Source organism: Macrobrachium nipponense, chromosome 27 (genome assembly GCF_015104395.2).
Source record: "Macrobrachium nipponense isolate FS-2020 chromosome 27, ASM1510439v2, whole genome shotgun sequence".
NCBI classification, from domain to species: Eukaryota; Metazoa; Arthropoda; class Malacostraca; order Decapoda; family Palaemonidae; genus Macrobrachium; species Macrobrachium nipponense.
This window is the reverse complement of record NC_087216.1, coordinates 41,864,870-41,891,786: the sequence shown is the minus strand read 5'-3', so window position 1 is coordinate 41,891,786 and position 26,917 is coordinate 41,864,870. Positions and strand designations below refer to the sequence as shown.

The window sequence follows — 26,917 nt, the reverse complement described above, 5'->3', positions numbered from 1 at the left end:
ACCCTTACCTGCACAGAAAGTGATACTCAATGACACCTTCAACAAAATGCAACATGCAGAGTAATCAGTCAAAACTGGTGATAACAGGAAATGATCAACACCACCGCAAATACTGAACAATTCCATTCTACACAGGCAAGATCTGAAAACAAATCATTAAAGAGCTGATGTCATCATCAACCATCATTTAGTTCGTATTGCATCAGGTAACTCACATCAAAATGATCTATTATAACACTGATGTTTTTATCCCTCTCATTCATTTCTACATTGAATACAAAATGTCTGCAAATGTTAGCATGGAGTGTCCATGTGCTGGTCGAACAATAATAGACATTCGTCAAATGCATCACAAAATGCATACCCTGACTGTGTGACAACAGTTTTGTTCATATATGGAGTTGGAAAGGTCACAGCTTTAAAAGTGTTGATGGGTGGACATAACCTACCCTTGCTTTGGTCAACTGTAAACAGACAAAATTAATTTAATTTCAGAGGCATGTTATGGTATCAAACATGAAGATATTATGAACAGTCTATGTTGCAACAGTGGAAGTCAGAGGTGGCAAACACAAAGATAACTTCTCCAAAATTGAAGGCGCGCCTCCTTCACATGATGCTTTTGTGGAACATGTACTTCGTTCTCATCTTCAAGTTGTTATATGGAAATCGATGATGCATTCAGACCCCAAGACCTTGACCCTAGCCAATGGATGGCATCATGATGAAGATTTGTGTGACGATGAGTCCGACACACTACCGATCACACATACTTCAAAAATATTCTCCCACTGAACTTTTTCCATATTAAATGTGGATGTTCCAGCAATTGTCATTGTCCTTCAGGAAGATGTGATTGTGTTGTAGCACGGATGTCCTATTCAGTGTTTTTGTAAATGTAATGCTGGACCAGATTGTTACAATGAACACACCAGACATGTACGATGCAACAGAAGAATGATGATTGATTAACAAAGATTTATATTAATTCAAATATTATGTGTATGTATTCCAAAATCAAATACAAATATAACATGTTCTGCAATTGAACACTTGATTTCCAGAAATATCTACAGGTTAAGTTTTTATATGTTCTACAATTGAACACTTTTGGTTTTGTGAAATTCTTATATGTTAATTTATTTCTTTAATTGCGTCTTCAACCCAAAAAGCAAGCTTTATGCAGATATAAAAACTATGTCTATTATGTAGTTGTAAGGACGATATTCGGGCCGAATGTTTGCCCTACCTTTGTAAATATCTTTTTTCCCATATGTATGTTCCTTCTCTTCGAGATACTAAATTGTAGAGTGATTCACACCCTTTTCATCAATGTATATATCACGTGAATCCATTTCCTCTGTGTCAAAATATGGGTGTATTTTCGGTTGTGAAAAAAGCATTCTGCCCTTTTGTTTATGTTTGTTCATGCGTGCGTGATGGGCACTACGTTTTCGTCCGCATGCCGCCTTATGTACAGCCTCTCTGTGGAATAAAGTTAGTTTGATCTCCCTCCTTGTCTGACTCAGTCCCCACAACTGGTGACCTTTTGGAGTAGGTGACTCAAGTGGTTTTGGCTTTCACCATTAAGGGACTAATTATCACTGCTCACCTCAGAGAACCTTTAACAGACCCATACAGTGCTTAGACTAGGTTCTCTGGTACTCCTCAACACCATTAGTGGACTCGAAATGGCGCGTCCCCACAGAAGGGTTTGGCATTTGATCTTATGGTTTGGCCCGCCATTCACGACCCCCATTGACCGTAAGAGTGAGCTGATCAGACAATGGAGGACTTGGCTCAATCTTGTTACTTCTCCTGGCCCGTGCCCTCCGGAGCCTCGACACCTCCTCCTCCCATTCCAAGGAACGATCCATACTCTCGCTAAGGACCTCCCTGACAACCATGACCACGCCCCGAACAACCGTGCCAGCGGAGCCCTCCATCAAACTGCCACCTTTCTCCAGGCAGGACGTTGCAACCTGGCTATACCGGGCTGAGATCCAGTTCCGGATGCCACGCATCACCAGGGAAACGGCTGCCAAGGTGGACCTCATCACTGGAGCCTTTACCGGAGGACCATTTTTCACCGCCTCACCCTATGGATATGCAACCAGCCTGGGGAGCTGCTCTATGAAGGGCTGAAGACACAGCTCATTCAGGCTTTCTCCCTCCTGGTTCCCCAGAAGGCCGACCACATCTTCGACTTGGTAGTCAATCCTATGATCACCGTGGATCTGAGACTAGCCTGGAGCAAGCTCCAGGACCTAGTCCTTCTGCCAGAGGTGGACCCCAAAGAGGCAGGAAGGAGGTGAGCATCCTCCAACAACTTTTCCTCCGCCACTCGCGCCCAAGATCCACAGCCAGATCCCAAACACAAACGAGCTTTCGCCCTCTTCGCCACCACCCAGGCCACAAAAAACTCTTCACCCTGCCATCACCACAGCCTATCACAAGAAAGGACCAGTGAAGCCCCTCTCGGACATCGGTTGGTGCCGCTTCCACTGTCAGTTTGGCAGCAGGGTGAGGAAGTGCGAGCACCCCTGCTCCTTTTGACCTTCAAAAAATGGTGGAGGCAGTGCCCAAGACAGGCCCCCATGGCAGCGGTAGTAACGAAGTCCTGCCCCAGAGGTTTCCACGTCGAGGACAGCATCTCTGGCCGCAGGATGCCGGTAGACACTGGCGCCATGCAGTCGGTATTCCCTCCATTAGGTGAGGACCACAGCCACACCCCCAATGACCTGACTGCCCTCATAGCTGCCAACAGAAGCCTCATCCACACCTACTGCACCAGGGCCCAGACCATCGCGTTCCTGGGCCGGACCTACACCTGGCCTTTCATCCTCACTGATGTATGAACCCCTCTCCTGGGGGCAGACTTCCTTGCCCACCACAGCCTCTTGGTAGATGTGGCCCGCCAATGCTTTCTGGACACTGAGACCTGCCTTTCCCGCCCACTCACCACAGAACCGAGGGCACCCACCATCAACTCCATTTTTACCCACCACAGGTACGCCTCCCTTCTACAAGAGTTCCTGGACTTCTCTTCCGCCCCGATCTTTGCCAGGTGGCAGGGTGGGGTCGTTGCCAAGCAAGGTGTCTACCACTACATAGAGACCAAGCACCCCCCAACGCACTTCAAGTTCCACCACATCTTGCCGACCCAAGCTCCTCCAGGAATCCAAGACTGTGTTCAAGGAGATGGAGAAGCTGTGAGCCTGTGGGCATTCCCCCCTCCACTCGGTGAAGAAGGCAGAGGGTACATGGAGGCCCTGCAGTGACTAACGGCGACTGAACCTCGTCACCATGCCCGATAGTTACCCCCTGCCAACCATGCAGGACCTCACCAGGCACCTCCATGGAGCCAAGGTCTTCTCCAAGACTGATCTGCTATAGTCCTAATTTCAGGTTCCCGTCCAACCTGATGACATCCTGAAGACAGCGATCATCATGCTCTTTGGGTCCTTCATGTTCACCTTCTCCACCTTCAGTCTGAGGAACGCCTCATGGAAAGCATTTTCTGCGACTTACCCTTCTGTGTCTGCTATGTGGACGATATTCTAATATTTTCCAGATCGCCGGAGGAGCACCTGAACCACATCTGGGCCGTCATCAAGCGCCTGCAGGAGAACAGACTTGTTGTCCGCTTCGATAAGTGCACCTTCAACACCAGAAGGGGATGGATTTCTTGGCCATGAGATTACCACAGCAGGAGTTCGTCCCATGGCATCAAAGGTGGCTGCAGTGGAGAAGTTCCTGAGACCAACGACCATCAAGAGTTCATCAGGATTTAAACTTATTACCGCATATTCATCCCAGACATCACCCGCATCATGTGGCCTTTGACCAAGGACCTGAAGGGCAAATCCAAGAAGATGACGTGGGGAGAAGACCAGCAGCGCGCCTTTGACCAAGTCTTCCCTCAGCAGAGCCACCCCCTGGCTCACCAGGATCCCGACGCGCCCCTGACTCTCACCACCGATGCCAGCAACATTGCATGCGGTGCCATCCTGGAGCTGGTCAACGGGGTCCTCACGCCACTAGCCTTCTTCAGTAAGAAGCTAAAACCTGCTGAGACCTGCTACAGCACCTTCGACCATGAGCTCCTAGCTGTGTACCAGGCCGTCTGCCACTTCAAGTATCTCTTACCATAAGGACAGACCACCAGCTACTGGTCCACGCCTTCATCAAAGCGGGTGACTCCTGGTAGAACACGCCCCAGGTGGAAGAAACCCCGTAGCCAACACCCTCTCAAGGATTGAGATCAACTCCCTTCACCTCGGCGTAAAGTACGAGGACCTAGTGCGTGAGCAAGCCTCCGACTCCGAAGTACCTGCCTACCGGACTGCCATTACCGCCCTCCTCTGGGAGGACATCCCCTTCAGCCTCTCCAGGACAATGCTCCTCTGTGACACAAGCATCAGACGCCCTTGTCCCTTGTTACCTGCTTCCCATAGGAAGCAGGTGTTTGACGTGATCCACGGTCTCTCCCACCCGTGTGGCACAACATCAGGAGGGACTCCCAGGAGTGGGCCAAGAACTGCATAAAGTGCCAGAGCAGCAAGACGGGAAGGCTCACCGAATCAGGGATAGGCTCTTTCCCCCAGTCCAAGAGAAGATTCGGACACATCCACGTCGACATCGCGAGCCCCTTCCTACATCCGATGGTACCAGATACCTCCTGACAGTGATCGACTGGTCTACCAAGTGGCCCAAGGTCACCTCAATGTCAGGAGCCGCTGCAGACGCCTGTGCTGAAGCCCTGCTGTTCAGCTGGATCAGCTGCTTCGGAGTGCAGGACAATGTCACGATGGACTAGGGGCCTGCCTTCACATCAGAGCTCTGGTCCTCCCTGGCACGCCTGATGGGAACCAAGCACCTCAACACCACGTCCTACAACCCTGCAGCCAACAGCATGGTGGAGATGGTCCACCGCTCTCTCAAGGCTTCCCTGACGGCACGTTGCAAAGGCCCTGACTGGAAGGCACAGCTCCCATGGGTTCTCCACAGCCTCCGCACCGCCCCAAGAGCCAACAGATACCTGTCCCCGGCAGAAAAGGTGTACGGAGTGACCCTGACAGTGACCAGGTGAATTCTTCCCCACCCATAACAACGACCCTGACATTCCCCTGGCAGGACTCCGAGCAGCTACCCATATACCGACAGGAAGAAGCAGTTCCGCCCAAGTGTCTTGGACTCCTGTAGGTTTGTATTCATCAGGAACGGGGCCCACGCCAAGTCGTCCATGTGGAAGAGAAGGCATTCCTCATTTTGATCAGTGGCCACGAGGACTGGGTCTTGATAGACCGCCTCAAGCCCGCTGTCGTCCCCGACGAAGACGACCCCATGGAAGGCCCTTGTAGAATCCCAGCTCAGAACACGACGCCGCTGGATCCCTGCAGCACCCCTACATAGACGTCGCCCCTTCTGACTCAGTCCTCACATAGTAAACATTTTTATTTAATGATTTTCTCAACTTCTTGATTTTTTAAAACATATTTATAGATAAAACAAAACTGTGATTTTCAGTGAAGATGCTGCTGCTAAAAACCACCATTCAAAATAAATGATGGCTATTAAATTCAGAAAAAGTTGAGAATTATTTAGTATTTATTTTAGAGTAATCGGGTAATATGATATCAATTTTCATTATACACTTTTTATTTCATCATATTCGGATCCCTTAATCTTGAAAACATGTGCTTACACATCAAGATCACGTTTCTAAAGGGTCTACAAGTGAAGATATGACCAAAAATGGAATTTATCAGAAAGGCGTGGTGGTGATTTTGTTTATTGCCTGTATAAAAAATGTCTCAAGGGTCCCAAAATGGCACCCGGCTGATTCTGGCTCACAATGGCCCTAAGATGAAAAATCAAGTATGAAACTCCATAATGACGTCTAAGAATGCTTTCCTTAAAAAGTGGGGTTGGCAACTGGACCACAGCAGGGTCCGAGCCAAAGCCCCAAAAGTCAAAACTTTTAGTGTGATTTGATGGTAATAGAACACATTTCCATTATCAAAATGACAACTGTAGATACTCAAAATTTTCTGATAAAAAAGGACAATTTCATGTTCAAACCCTTATCAGTCAGGTTGACTGATAAGGGAATTTTTCAATAAGGAATATTACATTATTAAAGAAATTTATTTCAATGTCTTAATAATTCCTGCCAATTTTGAGTTGTCTGGTCACCCAGTAGTAAAAATTTCTTCACAAATGGTCACCCAGTTATAATGTTAAGATATGCACTGCAACATTAACTTTAGGTAAAGTTAATTTTACAAAATTATTATAATGCATGTACAAATAAAAATAAAACAAAAAATAATTGGATAAAGGGAATAGATATATAAACCAAGACTGATATGAAAATCAAACTTTCGGACATGCAGAACATTTGCCTGACAGGACACATGGCACGTAAGCTGTCGCTTTTATTGACTAGTATTCAGAAATTGCCCAGATATTGACAGTCTAGTATGGAAGTTGCGGGCAAGTGCCTTCCTTTCTGAGCCGGATACAGATTCAGTCTTATTGAAATATAATATGTAATATTGCTATTGTATGGACTGCTCATTATAGTGCTCAAGTTCATGATAGCAGGTGCTTTGTGTACATTTTCTCAGGTAAATTGACATTCAGTTGGCATCCCCTTTGATTTCGCGAAAAAAATTATGGTTTATAAACCGAAATCTATTCTTGCTACACAGGTTGCCATCCCAAAACCGAGTGGAAGAGCGAGTGGCTGGGTTCCAACGCCTCGATTAGGACGTGGATCGAGGAAACCGCCGATGCCCTAAGCCATCACTTCGCGAAAAACCTGACGATTCATTACACATTCAAAGGATATAAAAAGACGATGAACTATGACCTCATCACGATTCATCGCTCGGGAGTCGAAATCATCAAGATGCGAAACGGAAGTAATACTATGAAGAACGAAAATTTTTCAGAACCCTTGGGCATCGGATGGCAAGAATTCCGTTTGACCTCTTCCACCTCAGCGACGGAACTGTGGCACCAATCGGTCAAACTCGTCTCGGTAGAAAAGGAATTTTCCTTCAGTGAGCTAACTGTTGACGGCAGCAACGTTACCGGTAACTGCCCTAGAAGTAAGTTTTCACTTTCTGTTTCCTTCGTGTTTATGCCATGGCCAAAAACTGAGTATATATTATTTATATATATATATATATATATATATATATATATATATATATATATATATATATATATATATATATATATATTTAACAGCCACAGAAATATTAATGGGGGTTCAGATTCCTGAACGTTGCTGTCTTATTTCTAAGCCAGCTTCAGGGGAACTGATGCACGTATAATAATATGATATAATAATTATAAATATATATACATATATATATATTATATCTATATATATATATATATAGTATATATATATATATATATATATATATATATATATATATATATGTATGTAGTATGTATGTATGTATGCATATGTATGTGTGTGTGTATGTACACTACCAAAACAGTTCATACCAACATACAGATGGTTGGAAACCAAAGGTCCACTCCTGACAAGTAGGTGAGTCCTGCTTTCAATTAATTATATAGACATACAATTAATCTTGGCGGAACTTTTTTCTTTCTTTACTGTCACTAACCTTTACTAAACAATACTTGTTTATTTATTGTGGCACTTACTAACTAGCGTTAATAATTTGTTTCGTTTAATTGTTATCTTCTCATTGATGGGAATTACTGATTTAAGTGTAGAATATTTTCAGATTATTTTTTTTTTTATTTCGGGAAGGCATTTCTTCTATTATTTACCTTCACGACCGATCCCTGTTGTGTCTTTTAGTGCCTTTTTAGCATTCAAATAAAATCAAAGGTAGTTACCATTGATTAAATAAATGCCCAAGAGAAAGGTATGGGAAAACAAACCCTTTGATTTTTACAAGAAGCCAAGCACATAGAGTAAGTATGGCAACCTCTACAAATCATCCAACTATATCAGATAAAGGGACAACTATAGTTACTCATGAAATCGCATTGGTGGACAGTAACATAAATAAATTTTGGGGAAGGAAAAAAGAAAATGATGCTCAATTTGGAGATCTAGATTGACAGGTCAACTGTTGCAGGTCAGATTATGGTTCGGGTGCCTCATTTCCTCCCCTTTTCGAGTCTGTCAGCTGCCTTCCTTTAAATTTAGACATCTTGCAAGTTTCTTCTGAAATTAATGGATCAAGTTTATACATGCCTTGACTGATATTCATATATTTACAGAAATTCCTTTCTAGGCCATTATTAGAATAAACTATCTTTGTTAAATCTGTTTACTGTGTGTACATAAAATCCGACAGCATTTCTGCCTTTGCTCATTTTTATTCTAATCACAGCAGTAGAGTTAAGACATTAATGTTCATATCCATGTTTTTACATCTACTTCATCATCAGAGTATTCAGGGTTACATATTGTATGTAATGCTCTTGAAAGCCTTTTCACTAACTATGTTTTTTGGTGACCAGTATCAAAGAATACAGCAACAGGCTTCCTTAAACCATGATACGCGGGGAATACAGGTCTATAATCATATTAACCTCCTATATTAATTTTACTTACATTGGTGTATTGACCAAAATCTGATGTTCTGGTCTTTTCCTCTATTGATTCGTTTGATATTGCTCGGTCTCGTTGGTACATTAAAGTTTGCAGCTAGGTTAGTATTTTTGTCTCAGGTCCTCCTAAATCGTGGAGACTACCTTCGATTTCTACCTCTACCTTGTGACTGAGATCTGTGTCGACTCGAGGCCTACTCTTACAATCTCGAACACTATGTCGTGTCCCTCTTATGATAAGAGCATTAAGCTGCTCCACGGCAATCACTTGCATAATGACCCTTTTTTCTGGCAATTATACCATGTGTCTGTTTAAGATTTCCTTTGAAGTCAGTTACTTAGATTTTTATTCTGGTTTCCAGCTGTTGTTATAGACCTACCCTGATTGTTTTGCCATTTTCTATCTCTATGGTGACTAAAGATCTGCTTAGATAATTTTCCTGGGGACTTTTGCCTAAGATTTTCTTTGCTTCATTTCCAGTTTCAATAACATCATTTCTAATTTCCAATCAGTTACAAAGGTCATCATTTCAATAACCTTTGATAACAAGCTTCCCATTAACAAAGCTATCATTAACAGACTTTGACAATTATCAATTGTTATTACCCGTCGATGTCCACAAGTGCATGAAACCAAATGGCCTCATTTGTTTAAAAAGTTATATAACTGGGGACCACTTCTCAGTGTTATACACCTCTCCATCCTTGAAGTATCTTTGCGAGGCTAATTACGGGATCAGTCTTACCAAGAGTGGGATATATTTTCCTCAGAAACTGCTTGAACTCCTTTCAAATCTTAAGTCTTCGATAAGCATTAGAATGAGCATAGTGCCATATCTCCTGTCGAGATCAGGTAGTTTTTGGCTTCACTTAATTTTTCAGCATCACTTCCTTTTAAAGAATTTAAACGTGTATTTACTTGCTCAATCCAATTCTCCAAATTGTGAGCATCATTTTCTTTTTTCCTTCCCCAAAATTTATTTATGTTATTGTCCACCAATGCGATTTCATGAGTAACTATAGTTGTCCCTTTATCTGATATAGTTGGATGATTTGTAGAGGTTGCCATATTTACTCTATGTGCTTGGCTTCTTGTAAAAATCAAAAGGTATTTATTTAATCAACGGTAACTAACCTTGATTTTATTTTAATGCTAAAAAGGCACTAAAAGACAAAAGACACAACAGGGATCGGTCGGGAACGTAAATGATAGAAGAAATGCTTCCCCGAAATAAAAAAAAAAATCTGAAAATATTCTACACTTAAATAATTAATTCTCATCAATGAGAAGATATGGGAGAAGATAACACTTAAACGAAACAAATTACTAACGCAAGTTAGTAAGTGCCACAACAAATAAACAAGTATTGTTTAGTAAAATTATTAGTGACAGTAAAGAAAGAAAAAAGTTCTGCCAAGATTAATTGTATGTCTATATAATTCATTCAAGTGGAATGAGTTTCAAATGAAATAACTAAATGAAGTAACGTATCATATTAGTTTTATAAATTTGACTTTTAAGAACTTCATGTGTACGTGTCTGTGTGCAAACTAAATTCTTTTCTTACCTTATTTTAGGCCTTGAATTGAAGTGCCGTCAGGAATGTAGATTTCTCTTTTTTGTTTGCGTTGTTGGAGACATCCTCTTTGGCTGTGTTTCGTCTCCTACGCTGTTCAACCGGTATTTTTGTTCTTCTAGTTTTCTTCTTTTTTCTAGTTATCTTCTTTCTTCTACTTTTCGGTAGATCTAAGCCGGCATTCCGGGGCGAGCTAGACTATGGCAGTTGACGTTCGTTTGGGGGTACAACGGGTATTCGTAAACGGCGGGGATATTTCCGTGGAAAGCACTGCATATTTGCGTTGTTTCTTTCATCTTTTGTTGTATTGTTCGTTGAGTCATATTTTCTTTCTTGAATCCTACTTAAGCCGGCACTAACTTTTCCACCCTTTGTTGTAGGCAGAACTAAAGCGGCATGGAGCAAGAGCGATGTGGATTCATTCTTCTAAGGAACGCACTTAATTAATTTTAGACGAGTTTATTTGTGGTTTTTTCTTTATTATCCCTTTGGAGCGTAAGGTTTCACCATTTACTACTTAGCTGCTTCGATAGGAGTCGACAGGAATAAAAACTGAATAAGCTAAGTCAAAACCTGAACTTTTAAAAAACTAAGTACGAGAGAGTTGTGAAAAATTCTATTTCCTCTCAACGCTGGGGTATGGGTTACACTAATGCTTCGTTCACTCATTCACGCATCAAGGGCACATATGCCCACGTAAGTGAAACGTGGCCATGTGCGTGGTGAAATAGCCACAACCAGCTTGATACGTGATACGGGTCGTTGTACGTAAAGCAAACATATAATGAGCTAGGTACCTACTACTGCTTTTCATTTCTTCTGTCATATATTGGAGAAATTGATCGTAGTCAAACTTAACACTGAAATTATTTTTGCTAATGGTAGGAGACATCTTCTATTAACATGTAGGTATTAATAGTTTTCAATCGTCCATACAAAGAATTTATTATTGATCAGTTTGTTTGTTAGAAATATGTGACAATTGTAGACAAAATCTTCACTATTCATACAAAAATTTGCAAATCTAGAAAACTGCGAGCATATGACATTAAAGATCGTGGAAAGCAAATTACGTAAAAACCTAATCTTTGGGTACATTATTAATTATTATTTTATATTTGTCCAAAAGGGTTTTTGAAAACTAGATCAATATTTCTCATTGCTCGGCAAGTTAAAAATCCGGAAATATTTTATGTACTGTACAGAAACGCTCATTAACGAAACTTGATCCCTTATTATATGGCAAGTAACTTTAATTTCAGATGAATTACAGTGGTTTGTGACTTCTAGGGAACAGGCGATCATTCCAGCGAATTTCGAGCAGGGAACTCAAACAGTCAGTTTCTACTCGAATTCCAAATTTTACCCCAAAATTAGTTTGACGGAGTCTAAGTTCGCGATCCTTGGCTGGAATGGATCTTCGATTATGGAAAATGAAACCATAGCAAGCGCTCATCGGGGTCCTCTCCCGGAAGCTACCGAACATCGAGTGTCCATTTCTTGCAAGAAAAATGGACACCGCATTCTTTGTGCTGTGGAGGTATGACGAATTCTGTGGTTGTAGGATAAATGCTTAACTTGTGGAAACGATGCCAGTTTTTGTTATAAGAGAGATCATTAGAAGGCACAATTGATATCGGATGGTCACTTAGAAACAACGTCTAACCCAAACTGATTAAACCTAGTACTAGATTCTTCAGCCCAGCAAATACCCTCGCCACTCGCCACCAATCACAGTGGTACCTACAGCGTCCCTCATGGTATACACACCCAACCATACAGGAAATTCGAGTCCGTTGCCTTTCAGATGGGTAGATTCCCCAACTCGAACACTTGATATAAATTCAAGTAAAACACTTCTTTCTTGGAAACATTTGAATGTGTTCGTATATAGATCAATTTGGGCAAATGGGTCTTCCCACTATTTTCCTTAATGCCCTCTTTTCCTCTCTCTATTTGAATCCTCTCATTTTTTCTGGCGAATTAGTAAACAAAGATTATTTACATGGCCAGAAGGTTGGTGTTTAACAAATAAGGAAAGTAGATTAAAGATAAAAAAACAATATGTCCAGGTGTGAAATTTCAATGACTACACTTAACTTATTTGGAAACGCTAAGCAATTATCTGATTTAAAATGGTTTCGTGTCCTCTCATTCGAGCAACAAATTAGTAATTAAATGTTTTAAGAAATCATTGACTAAGAAAACGTCGATTTTATCGATTTAAAAGAGTAAAGGTTACGCAGTCAGAAAAGAAATGAAAGTACTCTCAAAGTAACACTTAATTTACCCGGCATGAATCTCAGGTAAATTAGTCGACAATTATCAGACAAGGACAGTCTTTTTTTTTACTCAAATATTCATGTATGCATGAATATATTGATAAGAAATTAATCAATGGAGATTCCATGCATTTCTAATTAGCGTATGTTTTCTTTTATGTAGACAGAACAGAATTCAGGGGTTGTGAAGAACCTCTATGTAAGATCAATGCCCAGCGCTTTGCATGTATCAACTGAGAGCGATGGGAAGATCGTGGTCCTACTTTATCTACCACAAACCCAGGATCCAGAGAAGGCCCGGGGACCTGTGCTAACAACTCCGAGTGGTAATACAATTTAGTCGACTTTTGCATTGCTTTAGATTTTAGATGGCATGCTAAGTAACTTGATTCTTTCAATCTTCAGCAAAATCTTGGAAATTATCCTCCGTCCTCTGCTTGTCCATCTCCATATAAATTTTGACAGGTAAAAACATTCTCAGAGCTGTAGCATTCCCTGACAAATATCCTAACTGAAGAGAGAGGCTGGTCTATTGTTTCCTTCTATCGTTCCCACTGTTACGTCAGTGCACGGAGGTCCACAGCTGACCTCCCACTCCCTTTCACTCCTTACTACACTCGAGGTCTCTCGAAGGGCAAGGGTCCGTGCTGGCTGAAGCCTGTTTAATCTAAACCCACCGATGCCAACCTTCCTTCGGTATAACTAAGAAGAATTTACCTAACTATATAATTAAGAACTGAGCTGGCTTTCAGGTAAGAGTGGTATGTAACTGGCTTTCAAATGGAAATTATAACATTATAAGATGGCTTTTAAAGGAGATAGTAGCATTGAGATGACTTTCAATGGATGACTAGAGCGCTGAGGTGGCTTTCAATGGAGAGAGTAGTTTTAAGAAAGCTTTCAGACACAGCAGAACTGAGATGGCTTTTAAACAAGCTACTAATGTCTGAATAGAGCTTATGGCCCTGGAATTACTTACAAGTAAAGGTAATACCATTGAAATGACTTTCAATGAGATTTTTGAAAGCTGGAGTAGAGTTAAGCTGTCTTTATAAACAAACATTTATAACATAGTTTCCTTTCAAATTGATATGACCGAAATTAGCTGTTTAAAATGAATTTTTAATTTGACACAGCGATTACAGGCATTGCTGAAAGGAAGTTCGGAAAGAATACCGGGATTTATTTGAACATCCTCATTAGCAAAAAATAGTTTGATAGAACTGGAATAAAGAAAACTACAAAAACGAAGGGGAAAGTTCATTTACAATATTATTTCTTTTTTTTATTTTAACCTTGAATGTAGGGTGATATTTCCCAAAAGTCTTCCACTAAATAAATTTCCTTCTTTCACTCACTCATTCAGATTTAATAATGTAAAATCCAACTAACATCTGGTAGGAAAAGAGAGCAAAATCAAGCCAGCGAGTGAAATATTTAGCATTTCACAGTTCTCATCTGCTTCTTACTTTTTCGTACGTATCTTTTGTCTTATATTGTGTTTGCAAGAAAGCTTCTCACTGGTCCGGTTAAGATTCGATAATATTGAAGAGCAATCAACTTAAAAATTACGTAGGATGAAATAATGACCCTTAAAAATAGAGTAGTGAAGATGTATTGGTGAATAATAATAATAATAATAATAATAATAATAATAATAATAATAATAATAATAATAATAATAATAATAATAATAATAATAATAATAATTAGAGGATGCACATTTCGCCCCACTTTCTTTGTTCTTAGAATCAAAGAATTGCAATATTTTTTCATAAATATTTATAGATTATTAGAAAATGTTTGCCAATGATATTGCAGAAGGTTGTTCATTCTATCATTTTATAATAACTCATATCGTTTTGATCTTAATTACTACGAAAATGATAGTTTCAATTACAGTCTAAGGTGTTTCAATCAGTTATTTCCTTTTCTTTCTTCCAGAAACATCCACAATGGAGAATGAATCTAATAACAACGAAATACCTTGTATTGTCACCATTTCAGTACTTCTGTTAGTACTGTTATTTCTTGGCCCAACAGTATGGTATTTTTACAGGCGGTCAACATCGGTAAGTCTTTAAAAATTGTCATTTTATCATGGGTGCTCGCACGTACGGCAAGGGGGCCGCTTACCCCCACCTGAAATCATGGAAATAATTACACACACACACATGTATATATGTGTATATATATATATATATATATATATATATATTATATATATATATATATATATATATACATGTGTGTGTGTAATTTTCTCCATGATTTCAGGAGGGGGTAAGGGTAACTTGGAAGAAACTGTCCTGAAACAGCTTAAAATCATATAATGAAAAACCTCTATGAAATAGTTATTTTCATGCTTTTATATATATCACTAAAAAAATAATAAAATCCTACTAACATCTTAATAACATTCAGTTCCAAAAAATAAGCAACTAAGTGATATTTAAACTTGCGCATAGGTAACTGTATTAAAGGGGAAGCTATAAGAAAATTATAATCCCATAAACTGTACTTTGAAAACACACACCTCACTGAAAATAATTTATCTCCTAAATTTTTATCTTAATTCAGTCTACTGAAGTAATACTAACACTGAATTTTCCTGGAATGTTTTCCACTCTAAGCTTATAGCTCTGGAGTGCAATGGTTCACCTCATGGTCGTTGGACTTGCAATCTAGCAAATCAGAATTTATATAAGTGGCTTGTGGTAATTTTGTGTCGTGAAATCCACTCTATACAAGTATAGATGGAACCTCTTAACTATAAAAATTATTGGTAGGCATCAATTTTGATGGTACAAGAGTTGTGGTCCTTCTTGAGAATCCTACTCGCATAAGCAATTGGAAATATTCCATGAGCAGACTTGCAGTAGTATGCTTCCTAGACTTTCATTTGATACATCCATCCTCATGATGAGAGTCCTGTTAGAGTCTGGTGCTTATAGTATCAGTACATTTCCTAAAGTCTACGTCAGTCAATCAAATGACTTTTGTTGATATTCCTTCCACTCCACTACGCTCATTCCCCCCTTTACTTGCACCACTTCCCTCGGGCTCATACATTTGACTATGTGTCCCTGCAGCTTTTCTGACCATTTCAGTTTCGGGTTTGATAATTTCCTCTGGGTCCTTTATGCCTAAGATGTTTCCAAGACCAAAGTCATAAATAACATTATCTTAGCATGCACTATGCAACTCTCCCTCTTAGTGTTGAGTATTTACATTAACTTTTGCAACTGGATATCTATGGATACTTCTATCAATGTGCGCACAAACCCATTTCTTATCAGTCTTTTGGTCCTCAGTTACCAAACTTTTAAGCATAATTGCACTTCTACAACATGCACCTCATTGTACTGTTAACTTGTCCTATATCTAAATGCCCTCACTAACTGGCGAATTACGGTACCTCTTCCTCTGTTTCACAAATTGCATTCTCCTAACATAACAGGTTGTTCAGCTCCATCTTCCAGCTTCAGCCTACCATCTTTGAAAAAGTCATCCAGCTGGGTTGTCAACATCCTTACAAACCATTATAGCTCTCACCTCCTTCAGTTTTTCCACTAATGTAGCACTGGCTGCCTTTTGCTTGAACTTCTCCTGGTCTTTACACTTTACAAATACACAATTACTAGATAAACTTCCTGGATGTGACAAATAAAGCACCTTCCTTCATTTATGTAAGTCTGCTTCATTTCAGTTGTCTTGTAGTCCCCATTGGAGGACTTCTTCATTGGCTTATAGCATTCCACTAAACTCAGGCCATGAGGTATCAAGTACCTCTCTGTAAGTTTCGCCATCTTGTCAATGTCTCTCAGTATTATTATCCAAAGGAATAGTGCCATCCCAGTCAAACATGTTCTGACAATCTATTCTCTGAGTGAATCTGGACAGTCATTAAACTGTTTGCTGTGTTCAGCCATCTCAGTCCATCTATTGAAATATATTTGAAGCCTAGATGTAAACTGATACCTAGCCTTACTTTGTTTTGCACAGTCAAAATTTCTTCCTAAACGCCTCTTTAGTCATCTCATAACCCTTTAACAGTGCCTTTTTTAGGCTATCATACTGCAGGGTCTCCTAAGAGGGTATACTAGAGAAAATCTGAAGACTCTTACCTGTTAATAATGGACTTTGACAAAACACCAAGAGATCCCTAGGCAACCATTGGCTTTCTGAAAGTCTCAGATTTTCCAGTCAGTGTGTATGCTGTCATGTTTTTCATCAAACCTAAGCAACTTGAGCCTAAGGGGGCGGTATTGCTGCTTACTTGCCCCTCTGAACTTCTATTTAGACTTTCCTCAGTCTTGATTTTTATTGTATTACTTGATGTTCATGGTCATGATAGCAGTGCTATGATTCAAGTCTAGCTCACGACAACAAGTTACACATTCCTACCAGAGTGATCACTCAGCTAACTCAGATAACACAATATATACAAATTTTTACAATCAAGAAATACCCCAATACATAGTTACTCAACTGAGCAATATGCAAGAAACTAACACACTCAGACAAGGGCAACAGGAAATCATAAGCAATGCATTCAAATAATGCAGTAAGCAATACAATCAGATAATGCCAAAATTCAATAATGCAATGGGGAATACAATCAGATAATGCTGTAAACAATACAATCAAATAAAGCAACACATCAGTACAGCAAGCAATGCAAGCAATCAATCAATAATGCAACACATCAATAACGTAATAGGCAATGCAATCAAAAAATGCAACACATCAATAATGTAACAGGCAATATACAATCAAATAATGCTGGAATTCATACAAAGGTAACATCGATGTTTTAAATGCTGTAAAGATTATTACTATTGTAACAGCAAGAGATTCTCGTTGCTGAAAGGTGCGCATATTTAGCAATGCCCTGTGAATTTCAACATTGCATAAAGTCTCAACAGTTGGACAGTTCAATGCTCCACTCGGAGACGCTTGAGGGAAAATGTTGGTTTCCATGAGTAAGATGTGGGTTACATAATGGTACACCAGAAGAAAAATATGACAATTATATCATTTTACATACATTTTTACATTCTCAATAGCGTCTGCCATCCGCCCTTGCTGGATGCACAAGACATAAACTCACGAACTATCTCCAAACCTTCAGGTCTCTTGTCAACCCCCACTCTGAAGTTTGCCTCTGAAAAAAAAATCAACATCAAAACACTACACTATTTCGCCCTTTACCCACTCTGACATTTTCTGTCTCTGCTTCATTGCAATTTTCCTTCTCGGTCTCGCACCAGCACTGTTCACTGCTTCGTTCGTACTGCTTCATTCACCTCAAGTCTCTCAGTCTGTCAAGTTACACTCTCTTCACTATCTTCCCACTCATTTGCATCATCTGCTTCTGACTCACTTTCTCTGTCATTCTCTTCCATACTGGATTCCCTTTCGTCATCGTGGGTATTCACTTCTAGCGGCATGATGTGTTCCACTGTTCTCAGGTCCTCCTCGCCTTCAAAGAAAACCTTTAGGGAACATATCACCCCGTGGTTGTCAGGGCAAATGGCGATGATTTTGCCCAAGGGCCATTGACTGTCCTTTTGTTGCTCAGTCTACACTAACACAATGTCACCTACATGCAGAGCAATAGCCAGGCTCTCCCTGAAATTGTGGCGCTCTTGAAGCGACCTCAGGTATCCCAGTTGCCAGTACCGCTTGAAGTGTTCAAGGGCTTCAGTGAGCTGGAAATACCTGGGCCTCAGCTGTTCAGTTGTCAGGGTCTGGTACATCTCTTCATGATGAACAACTGGCAGTAGCAGTCTCACTAAGTCACCTCGAATTAAGTGAGAGGGCGTAAGCACTTCGTCTTCCCTCATAGTTCCCACATACATGAGCAGGTGGTTGTTGACTATAGCTTCAATTTCTTTAATGAGAGTGCGAAGCTGATCTTCCCTGAAAACGTTGTACTGTAAGGTAGTCTCCAGCGTGCGTTTGACTAATCCTATTAAGTGTTCAAAGAAGCCTCCCTTCCATGGGGACCTTGGCATCTGAAAAATCCATTGGATCCCCCTCTCTTGGAGAAACCACTGTGTGACATCATCTTTGTGTATCTTGTTCAGAAAGGCGATGACAGTGCGAAAAGTCATGGTGTTATCACTATATATCTTGCAAGGTGCTTCACGGATAGCAGCAAATCATCTTAGAATCAGCACAAACATTGCGGGATCCAAGCTGCTACAGTAGTTCAGATGCACTGCACAACTGGTCATGCATGGGTCCGGTGTGGTCGACCCCAACATTTGTGAATGGGCGATGCAGGAGCATTCTATTAGCTGGGAGGGGAGGAGGCGGTGGATGGCTGAAAAGAGGTCAGAAGGGAATGATGCATGCCCCTACTTCACATTTGGCTTTGGCCCTCAGTCCCGGACTCCAACACTCCTGGCGGAAAAGGATCATTAATTCATTAACACCACAATGAATGTGCATAACTTGAAGGTGTTTAAGATACATCAGAACTAATTTCCTTTTTGAGGGTAACAAATTCAATTGAGTTTTTTTCCTAAAATGTGGTTGACTCTACTGTGGGTGTACACAACCCCTTCTCTAATTACCAAACTTAGCTGAACAATGAAATTGTCAGCGTGGCAGGGTACCCTAACCCTGTTCTTTAATCTATCACAAACTGTAGGCAGATGGTGTTGTTGTATCGTACAGGCAAGCTTAACAAAAGGATCAGCCTTGTGGCATGTAAACTTCAAGACATCCTTTATAATCCCCATTAAAGTTACAAAATCAACCTTACTTCTCTCATCTCCCAGATTTCGGCAAGCGGGTTAGCTCCCCTTCATCTCTCAATTCTCGAAGTGCCACTAGGAGATGTACTTGGTTCGTGGTTGATGATTCATCAACACTCACAGGATGGTTTGCTTGGCCATTCTGGCATAGTAAGCCCGGACGTTCATGCCAGGGTGGAGCCTCATGCCAGGATGTTGGCTGGGTTACAGCTGGTGGGGATGCACCTGAGTTCGATGTCACATTCCTGTTGGAGAAAATAAATCTCCCCCACCCAATTAGAAATTAAAGTGTTTTTGTTTCCCTCCTGACAGGCTACTCAGGCCACAGCTACCTTGCTGTCTGTCCAAATGAAGATATATTGAATCCCTAAAAGTTCCTTTAGATTTTCCCTAACCTAAACCCCAATAGCAAGGCTAACAATTCTAATTTGGGTATAGTTAGTTTGGCTTGTTTCCTAGACATCACTTGCATTTTAAATTTTAGAACGTTGACCTGTCCTTCTTTGTCTTTGACTCCCCTTTTGAACTTCAAGGTATGAATACAACTGAACTCATCTAATATTCTACTGGCCTGATCTTGTTTTTTCTTGCTCAACACATTTCTCTTCCCATAAGTCCAGCAAGAAGATCTTACCTTTCACAAAGACAGGACTGACAAGCCCCAAGGAATCAGCTGTAACCAATGACAGTACCCTCCATTTCGTAAGTTGATTGCCCTTAGTCCCTTTACATGGCTTCAAGCTCAAAACAGATTTCTACTGGTTCCTTTCCCCCAATCTGATGATCGAACTTCTCATTGCTGGTCCACCCTGTTAACGGCATATGAGCCTCATCCAACAAAGATTTAACCTCCACATAACCCCTTTCCATCTCGTCTAAGCACTTAGTGCAACAGGTAAGGATTGGAAGTGATTCCGAACATCACAACTTTAAAGGCAAAGGTAGCCGTTTGTGTAGGCATCTTGCATAGAAAACGAGCGTATTTGGTGTCCTCGGGGTCTAGTAACACAAGATGGAATGCTTCGGATATGTCAGAAGTTATAGCCAAAAGATTCTTTCTAAATTTCAGCAATAAGTTGTACAGCATCTCGACCATATTTGGTCCTGGGAATAGACAATCATTCAGTGATAGCTCTCCTTTGATTTTGGAGAAGGCATTGAAAACTATGCTTCGAAGAGTATTAAAACTTTGTTTCTTCACCCTTAAATGAGGTAGGTAATATCCTTCTATTTGAGCGCCGAGTACTTCTTCTATGAAGCCTGCTTCCAGATACATCTGAAGGACGTTCTGGTAAGCGGCTTTATAATTAGGATGCCTCTCAAATTGTTTCTCGGGTGAGTTCAGTTATTGTGAGAGCCTTTCCATAATAAGTGTTCGGTCATTCTGACCTGTGGAATGGCAAGCTTACATGAATAATTTGTTCTGTTTTTACAATACTTTGTTGCAAATTTTTCATGGCTTTATGTTTGGATGTAGTAAATTGCTCATGCGATGCAATACCAATCGCTTCCAATTTCCACCATATGTCTATATCTTGATCAATTCCTACCAACCTACATGTGCATAGGCTTCAAACAGGCACCCTCCCATAAGGCAAAACCCCTTCATGAGTTACAGACAAGTTAACCCCTTCAATTTTGTCCATCCAATTACAAAAAAATTGAAATAATCAGCCCCAATTAAAAGATTGATTCAGAATATCCCATTTCATGTCCACATCAGCCATTTCACACCCTTTTTCCCTCAAACATTTCTGTACATTGATCAACCCAACATTGTGGTTGGGGCTATCAACATCGTCATGTACTACTAATTTGGTACTAATGTCCCTCTTCTCCATATGGTTCTCACAGGATACAATCTCAAATTCCCCCTTGACTAACTGGGAGCCAAAGAGTGCAATGTTTAGCGAGACATTCTTTCTTCAAGGGCAGATTTAATTTCTGCACCAACCGGCTGGAGATGAAACTCTGCTGGGTCCCAGTGTCTAGGAACATGTGAGTTTAGAATGGCTGGTTGTGAGTGTACAAAATGGCCATTGTTGTTGGTAGAGGGGTGGCAGGCAAATCGGCTGAAGGCTTTTCTTGTACTACTTTTGCATTTACACAGGCAATGGTGTCCACCTTTTGAACAAGAAGAAGGAGGGGAAGAGCGATCACTTAACTACATTAAATTGAATCTGTAGAGGAAGACAGGGTGTATGGAACAAAACAAACTAAGGGAAACAGAAGGAAAATGATGCTGCCATTTCAGTTGTGTTAAGGAATCCAAAATTCAATTCTCTCCTCTGACCTGGCATGCCCGATTGCCTCTGATCAAATGCATAATGGGGTTAAGGAACACATCTCTCACATGAGCATCAAAATGAACTCCGTTAGCTGTTCAACCGGTCCTATAAGCAATGGGTTCAAAGGCAGATGGCAGACTCCATAGCATTTACGTTTGGAGCAGTAGCCCCTGATTCCCTTTACCCTTGCACTGTACTCATTGGTATTAGTGCAGAAACAATTAGTTTGTGTGTACTCTCTTACTTATACATTGCAGATCACTACGGTCTTTGCGATCAACATCACTCTCTCCATGAAAGCCTTAAGTCTATCCCATACTTATTTGGCCGGGTCCATAACTAGATCATTCCCCTAGATAGGCTATTGCTAAGTTCCGGTTAGAAAGACCAGATTGTTGCAAAAAACCCTCACGACAGGGTTACCGGTGGCCAGATGGTATTAACAGTGTTGGCCCACCCTAAGGGACAGTTCTTCAGTCTGTCATGAAGGATGAGTAAATTAGGCAGAACAGAATTTCCACAGAATTTTATTACAAAAAATAGACATTTAAACCCATAACTACTTTCACAATAATTTAAGCAACACCGCTGAAACCTACTACTCAACTTCACAGAGGACCACGTGGCCCCTAAGAGATTCACAGGTCGACTTTGACTTGAAAATTTAGCAAATACACAATTAATATTCGTTGCGGGTCAGAGAGTACGATAACACTACTTAAGGTTACGTTTCATGGCAAAAGGACACAACTCAATGAACACTAACTCGAATAACTACAGAATGTACATGATGGCGAATGATCTAGCCGGTGACCAGGGATAGAAAGAAACTTTCTGCTGCCTACCTCGATGAAGCTCAGTGGCAGACGGAAGCCTTCCTATGAATTTGGCATGATCTGCACTACCACAGGCTGAAATGACGTCTAGATGAGTCTCCCACGACCCAGATAAGTATGCTTATATTTACAAAGAACCATCGCTCATTTGCCGCGGAATGCGGTATATTCAAGTCAAGGAAAGACTGTGCACGTGTCTTTTCATGACAAGTGGCCTTATATCTTTATGATATGGTGTGATTAATACACTGAATAGAAGATATAAAATTTATTCACTGTGCTCTCCACAATGTGCTTTCATAAAATGAGTCGAAGTGGGCTGACAGAGTTTTGTTTACACTCTTCTTTCGTTTTCTTGGAAACGACTCCTCAATTGCAGCTGCTGCTAAAATAAATTTGTCTAATCAAAGTTCTTGGTTGTTCTTTCTATAACATGAGAAGAAATTAGATATAGGCTGCCTCCTAACAGTCTTCTCTGCTGTCTGTTTGTCTTTTCCTCTTTAATCACTATATATGAAATTGTATTTAACCCTCACTCTCTGCAATACCACTTCTAAACACAACAAAAACGATAGCATCTCACTATCATCTTACTAATTTCTATTAAATAAGTCGTTATCTGACCTCCAGCTTACTCGGGATACATGCAAGATTTTCCCCTCACGCATAAGTTGTAAAAATTATATTCAAAACATGTTGATATCTATGGTGAAATAGATCTTTGTTTCACAACGAAAATTAAAATAAATATTTATATCTTTTTAGAAATAATTTTTCTGTGCTTTTTAATATGCACATTATTTATTTTTAAAAATTTTCATTCTAATAATTAAATAGAAATATCCTATCCTAAAATTCCTGTATCTTTAGCTAAACACAAAACACATTTCTCAGGACATTCAGGCTCTCCTATCCCCGAGTAAGCGAAAACATAAACAGCTTAATGAAATTAACATTTGATAATCATTCCTGAATAATACAGAGAATTACTTTCGATTTTTGAATGTCGACAAAGAAAACTATGTTAAAGTGGAAGTGAACAAAAGATAATAATCTCATAAATTATGCTTAGATGCATGAGTTTCCATAACAATATATATTTTTATTTTACGTTGCTTTTTTGAAGCTAAAATACTTCTAACTGAATATCGTTGCTGTATTAATCACAGGGAGTGCGGAATATTTGCATAGGTGATACATTAGGTTTAACAGAGATTTGTTTGATAGCCATCTTGTACCTTTGTTTGGTCATGTTTGTTGCTTAAAAATACTTGCTTGGATCTGAGCTAAATTATTCAAGAGTCTGGAGCAAGTGGGATCTATGAATATCAGTGAATCCTGTATTACAACAAAGTAACTATCTCACATTTCCATTTGGCTTTTGTAGTTCCTTAAGTAAGGAGTATCTTGTAGAACGAAAAACAATTATAATTAATCTTTTATTGCAGAGAAGAAATAAATATGAGTCTGTACAACCAGATGAACCTGACAGTAATTCGTGTAGGTTGTCTTTCACAACACCTGTGGTATGTATGATATATACGTTTGTTGTTTTTTTTACTAACAGACAGATTCTGTGATCTTTTTATGAATCTTGTAACAAGGTTATTCAATGTCATCTCATTAATTATGAAAAGGTCCCAATCTATCATCTTTTTTGTATTGATGGCTACTAACTTCTAACTATCGACATTCAAGAAAGAGAAGATACAAACCTTAATTCACATGAAGAAATGGAATGATGTGAGTAGCACCTAAAGGATATCCATTTTATGCAAAGATCTCATTTCCAGAAACTAAGTTTGTGGGGAGCAGTGGAAAAAAATGATGTGAGGCTGGTCGAAGATCTGCTAAATCAGGGGGTTGACCCATACAAAATTGAAGAAGACAGGCATACCACCGCTTATATGGGAGCCCACATTTTAGGTTACACGGAAATACTACAAGTTATGCAACGTTATCGAGCAAGACAGGATATTACTTTTGAAGATTTAATTAAAAATATTATACTGGTAAGACCACTGATGATATCAGTTATAATGTCTTCTGTTTTAACATTATGATCTTTATTTACTTACGTTTACTTCATTTTTAACAAACTTCCAAACAAACACAAAGCCATTCAACTCCATCATTCACATCCTCTCATGCAACCTGGATAGTAAGGTCCTTTTATTCCAGTATTCCCTCAGTGTATTTAGCATAATGCTTTAGTGGGAAAACATATCGGCTTACCTGAAAGGTAAGTTTTAATCAGCATTCTACATCCAGTCAGCTAGGTTTAGAAAAATGATCCAGCTAATTCATCTTTAGTCCTCTAGCAGTTTCGAGGATTTGGAACTGGTATGTAAGAATTAAGCCAGGGGCACAGCACTGGGTCCTGTGAGGTGATTCAGCACTGAAACTAACCATGTAGGGAAGTACTGCCATCATTGCACCTCATGCTGGGCACTGTAGGGATTACGTAATGTTCTTTGTAGCGTCCTTTCGGCCCCTAGCTACAACTCCTTTTTATTTCTTTTACTGTACCTCCGTTCATACCTTTTTTCCATCTTATTTTCCACCCTCTTCTAACAGTTGATTCATAGTGCAACTGCTTTGAGGTTTTCCTCCTGTTACACCTTTCAAACCTCCTTTAATCTCAGTTTCCCTTTCAGTACTGAATGATCTCACAGGACCCAGCGCTGTGCCTCTGGCCCAAATTTCAAATTCTAATTCCAATTCCCTAAAACTATTAGAGGACTAAAGATGAATTAGCTTGATCAGGCAGGTCGATATGTTTACCCACTAAACAAGAATTTCATTATGGACTTTACCTAACATGTATGATAAGTACGACATAATACTTTTATATTTCATATATATATGCATATATATATATATATATATATATATATATATATATATATATATATATATATATATAAACAGAAGAAACAGAAAGAAACACAAACACGTAGATGATCACGCACTACTAAAATAAGGCCACCATTTTGATTTCGACTTCTAGACCTCATGATATATATATATATATATACATATATATATATATATATATATATATATATATATATATATATATATATATATATATATATATATATATATATATATAGTATATATATATATATATATATATATATATATATATCATGAGGTCTAGAAGTCGAAATCAAAATGGTGGCCTTATTTTAGTAGTGCGTGATCATCTATGTGTTTGTGTTTCTTTCTGCTTCTTCTGTTTATGTTTATGTTGATGGAAGCCATACATTCAAACATGGTCAAGTTATGTATAAATGCTTGGACAGATCCACCATAAAATGAACTGAAGCGCCCTCATTTCGTTAGATAATATCTTTGATGGAAACTCCGGCATTGTTGAAAATAATATTATAAGCGAAGAAATTTGTAAATGTGAGGTTAATTGTAATTTTCAAAATGTATCTAGTCAACTGAATTCTTCCAAAGTCAAAGTCATTATTTAGAACCAAATCACCTTGCTGGCTCTCTAGCAGAAGACTCTAGGTTTCTTCCGCCAAGAAGGTCTCGAAGAATTTTAGAATTGGCTTGAGGACCCAACAACCTGATTAACAGATTTACTTTCTGTAATGTTTATTTGCATGCATGGTTTCTTGCTTTACTTGGTTTCCTGAGTTGTATTTTATACTTCACTTTGGTGTGCCAGACGACATAACTACAGACAGGGGCTCAGCATTCCGGTCAGATCTCTAGGTCATTCATTAAAACGCATATATATATATATATATATATATATATATATATATATATATATATATATATATATATATATATATATATATATATATATATATATATATATATATATCACGCACTACTAAAATAAGGCCACCATTTGATTTTGACTACTAGACCTCATGCTATATATATATATATATATATATATATATATATATATATATATATATATATATATATATATATATATATATATATATATAGCATGAGGTCTAGTAGTCAAAATCAAAATGGTGGCCTTATTTTAGTAGTGCGTGATATATATATATATATATATATATATATATATATATATATATATATATATATATATATATTATATATATATATATATATATATATATATATATATATATATATATATATATATATATATATAAGCGAATACCACGGGAAAATGATAGTCAGAAATCCAAGTGCTTTCGTCTTTATTCAGACATCGTCAAGGAGCTACTAAAGTACAATTGGAGAGGAAGGCCTCAGGTACAAACAAGATCAGGAATACCAGATAGTTAATTATCAAAAGGGTAAAAATTAAAAGGGATAATCCAGGATTATCGGATATCACACGGTCACAAACTTAAACAGATTCTGACCCTAACCGAAATTACAAAGTATCTTTACAGTCCAAAACATGTAAAAACTAAATATATTAATTTTGTTGCTTATATTTATCTACAACTTTTTTAATTATGAAAGCATCAAGTTTGAAATAAACCAAAGACTTAAATTTAGAACATTTCTATTATTTGACTTGATAAAACAAGATTCAATGAT

At 39.1% G+C, this 26,917-nt stretch overlaps 1 protein-coding gene across 3 annotated transcripts in view; it reads left to right on the top strand.

Annotated features, from left to right (window-relative positions):
- Positions 1-26,917, top strand: part of LOC135201052 (uncharacterized) — a 72,865-nt gene that overhangs the window by 23,683 nt on the left and 22,265 nt on the right. For 2 of the 3 annotated variants that reach the window (XM_064229902.1, XM_064229901.1), the window contains exons 2-7: positions 6,717-7,118; positions 11,453-11,730; positions 12,636-12,798; positions 14,417-14,544; positions 23,812-23,889; positions 24,157-24,375. In XM_064229902.1, the coding sequence (XP_064085972.1) occupies positions 6,717-7,118; positions 11,453-11,730; positions 12,636-12,798; positions 14,417-14,544; positions 23,812-23,889; positions 24,157-24,375 (1,268 nt within the window). The remainder of the gene's footprint in view (positions 1-6,716; positions 7,119-11,452; positions 11,731-12,635; positions 12,799-14,416; positions 14,545-23,811; positions 23,890-24,156; positions 24,376-26,917) is intronic. The other variant, XM_064229903.1, reaches the window with a different exon arrangement.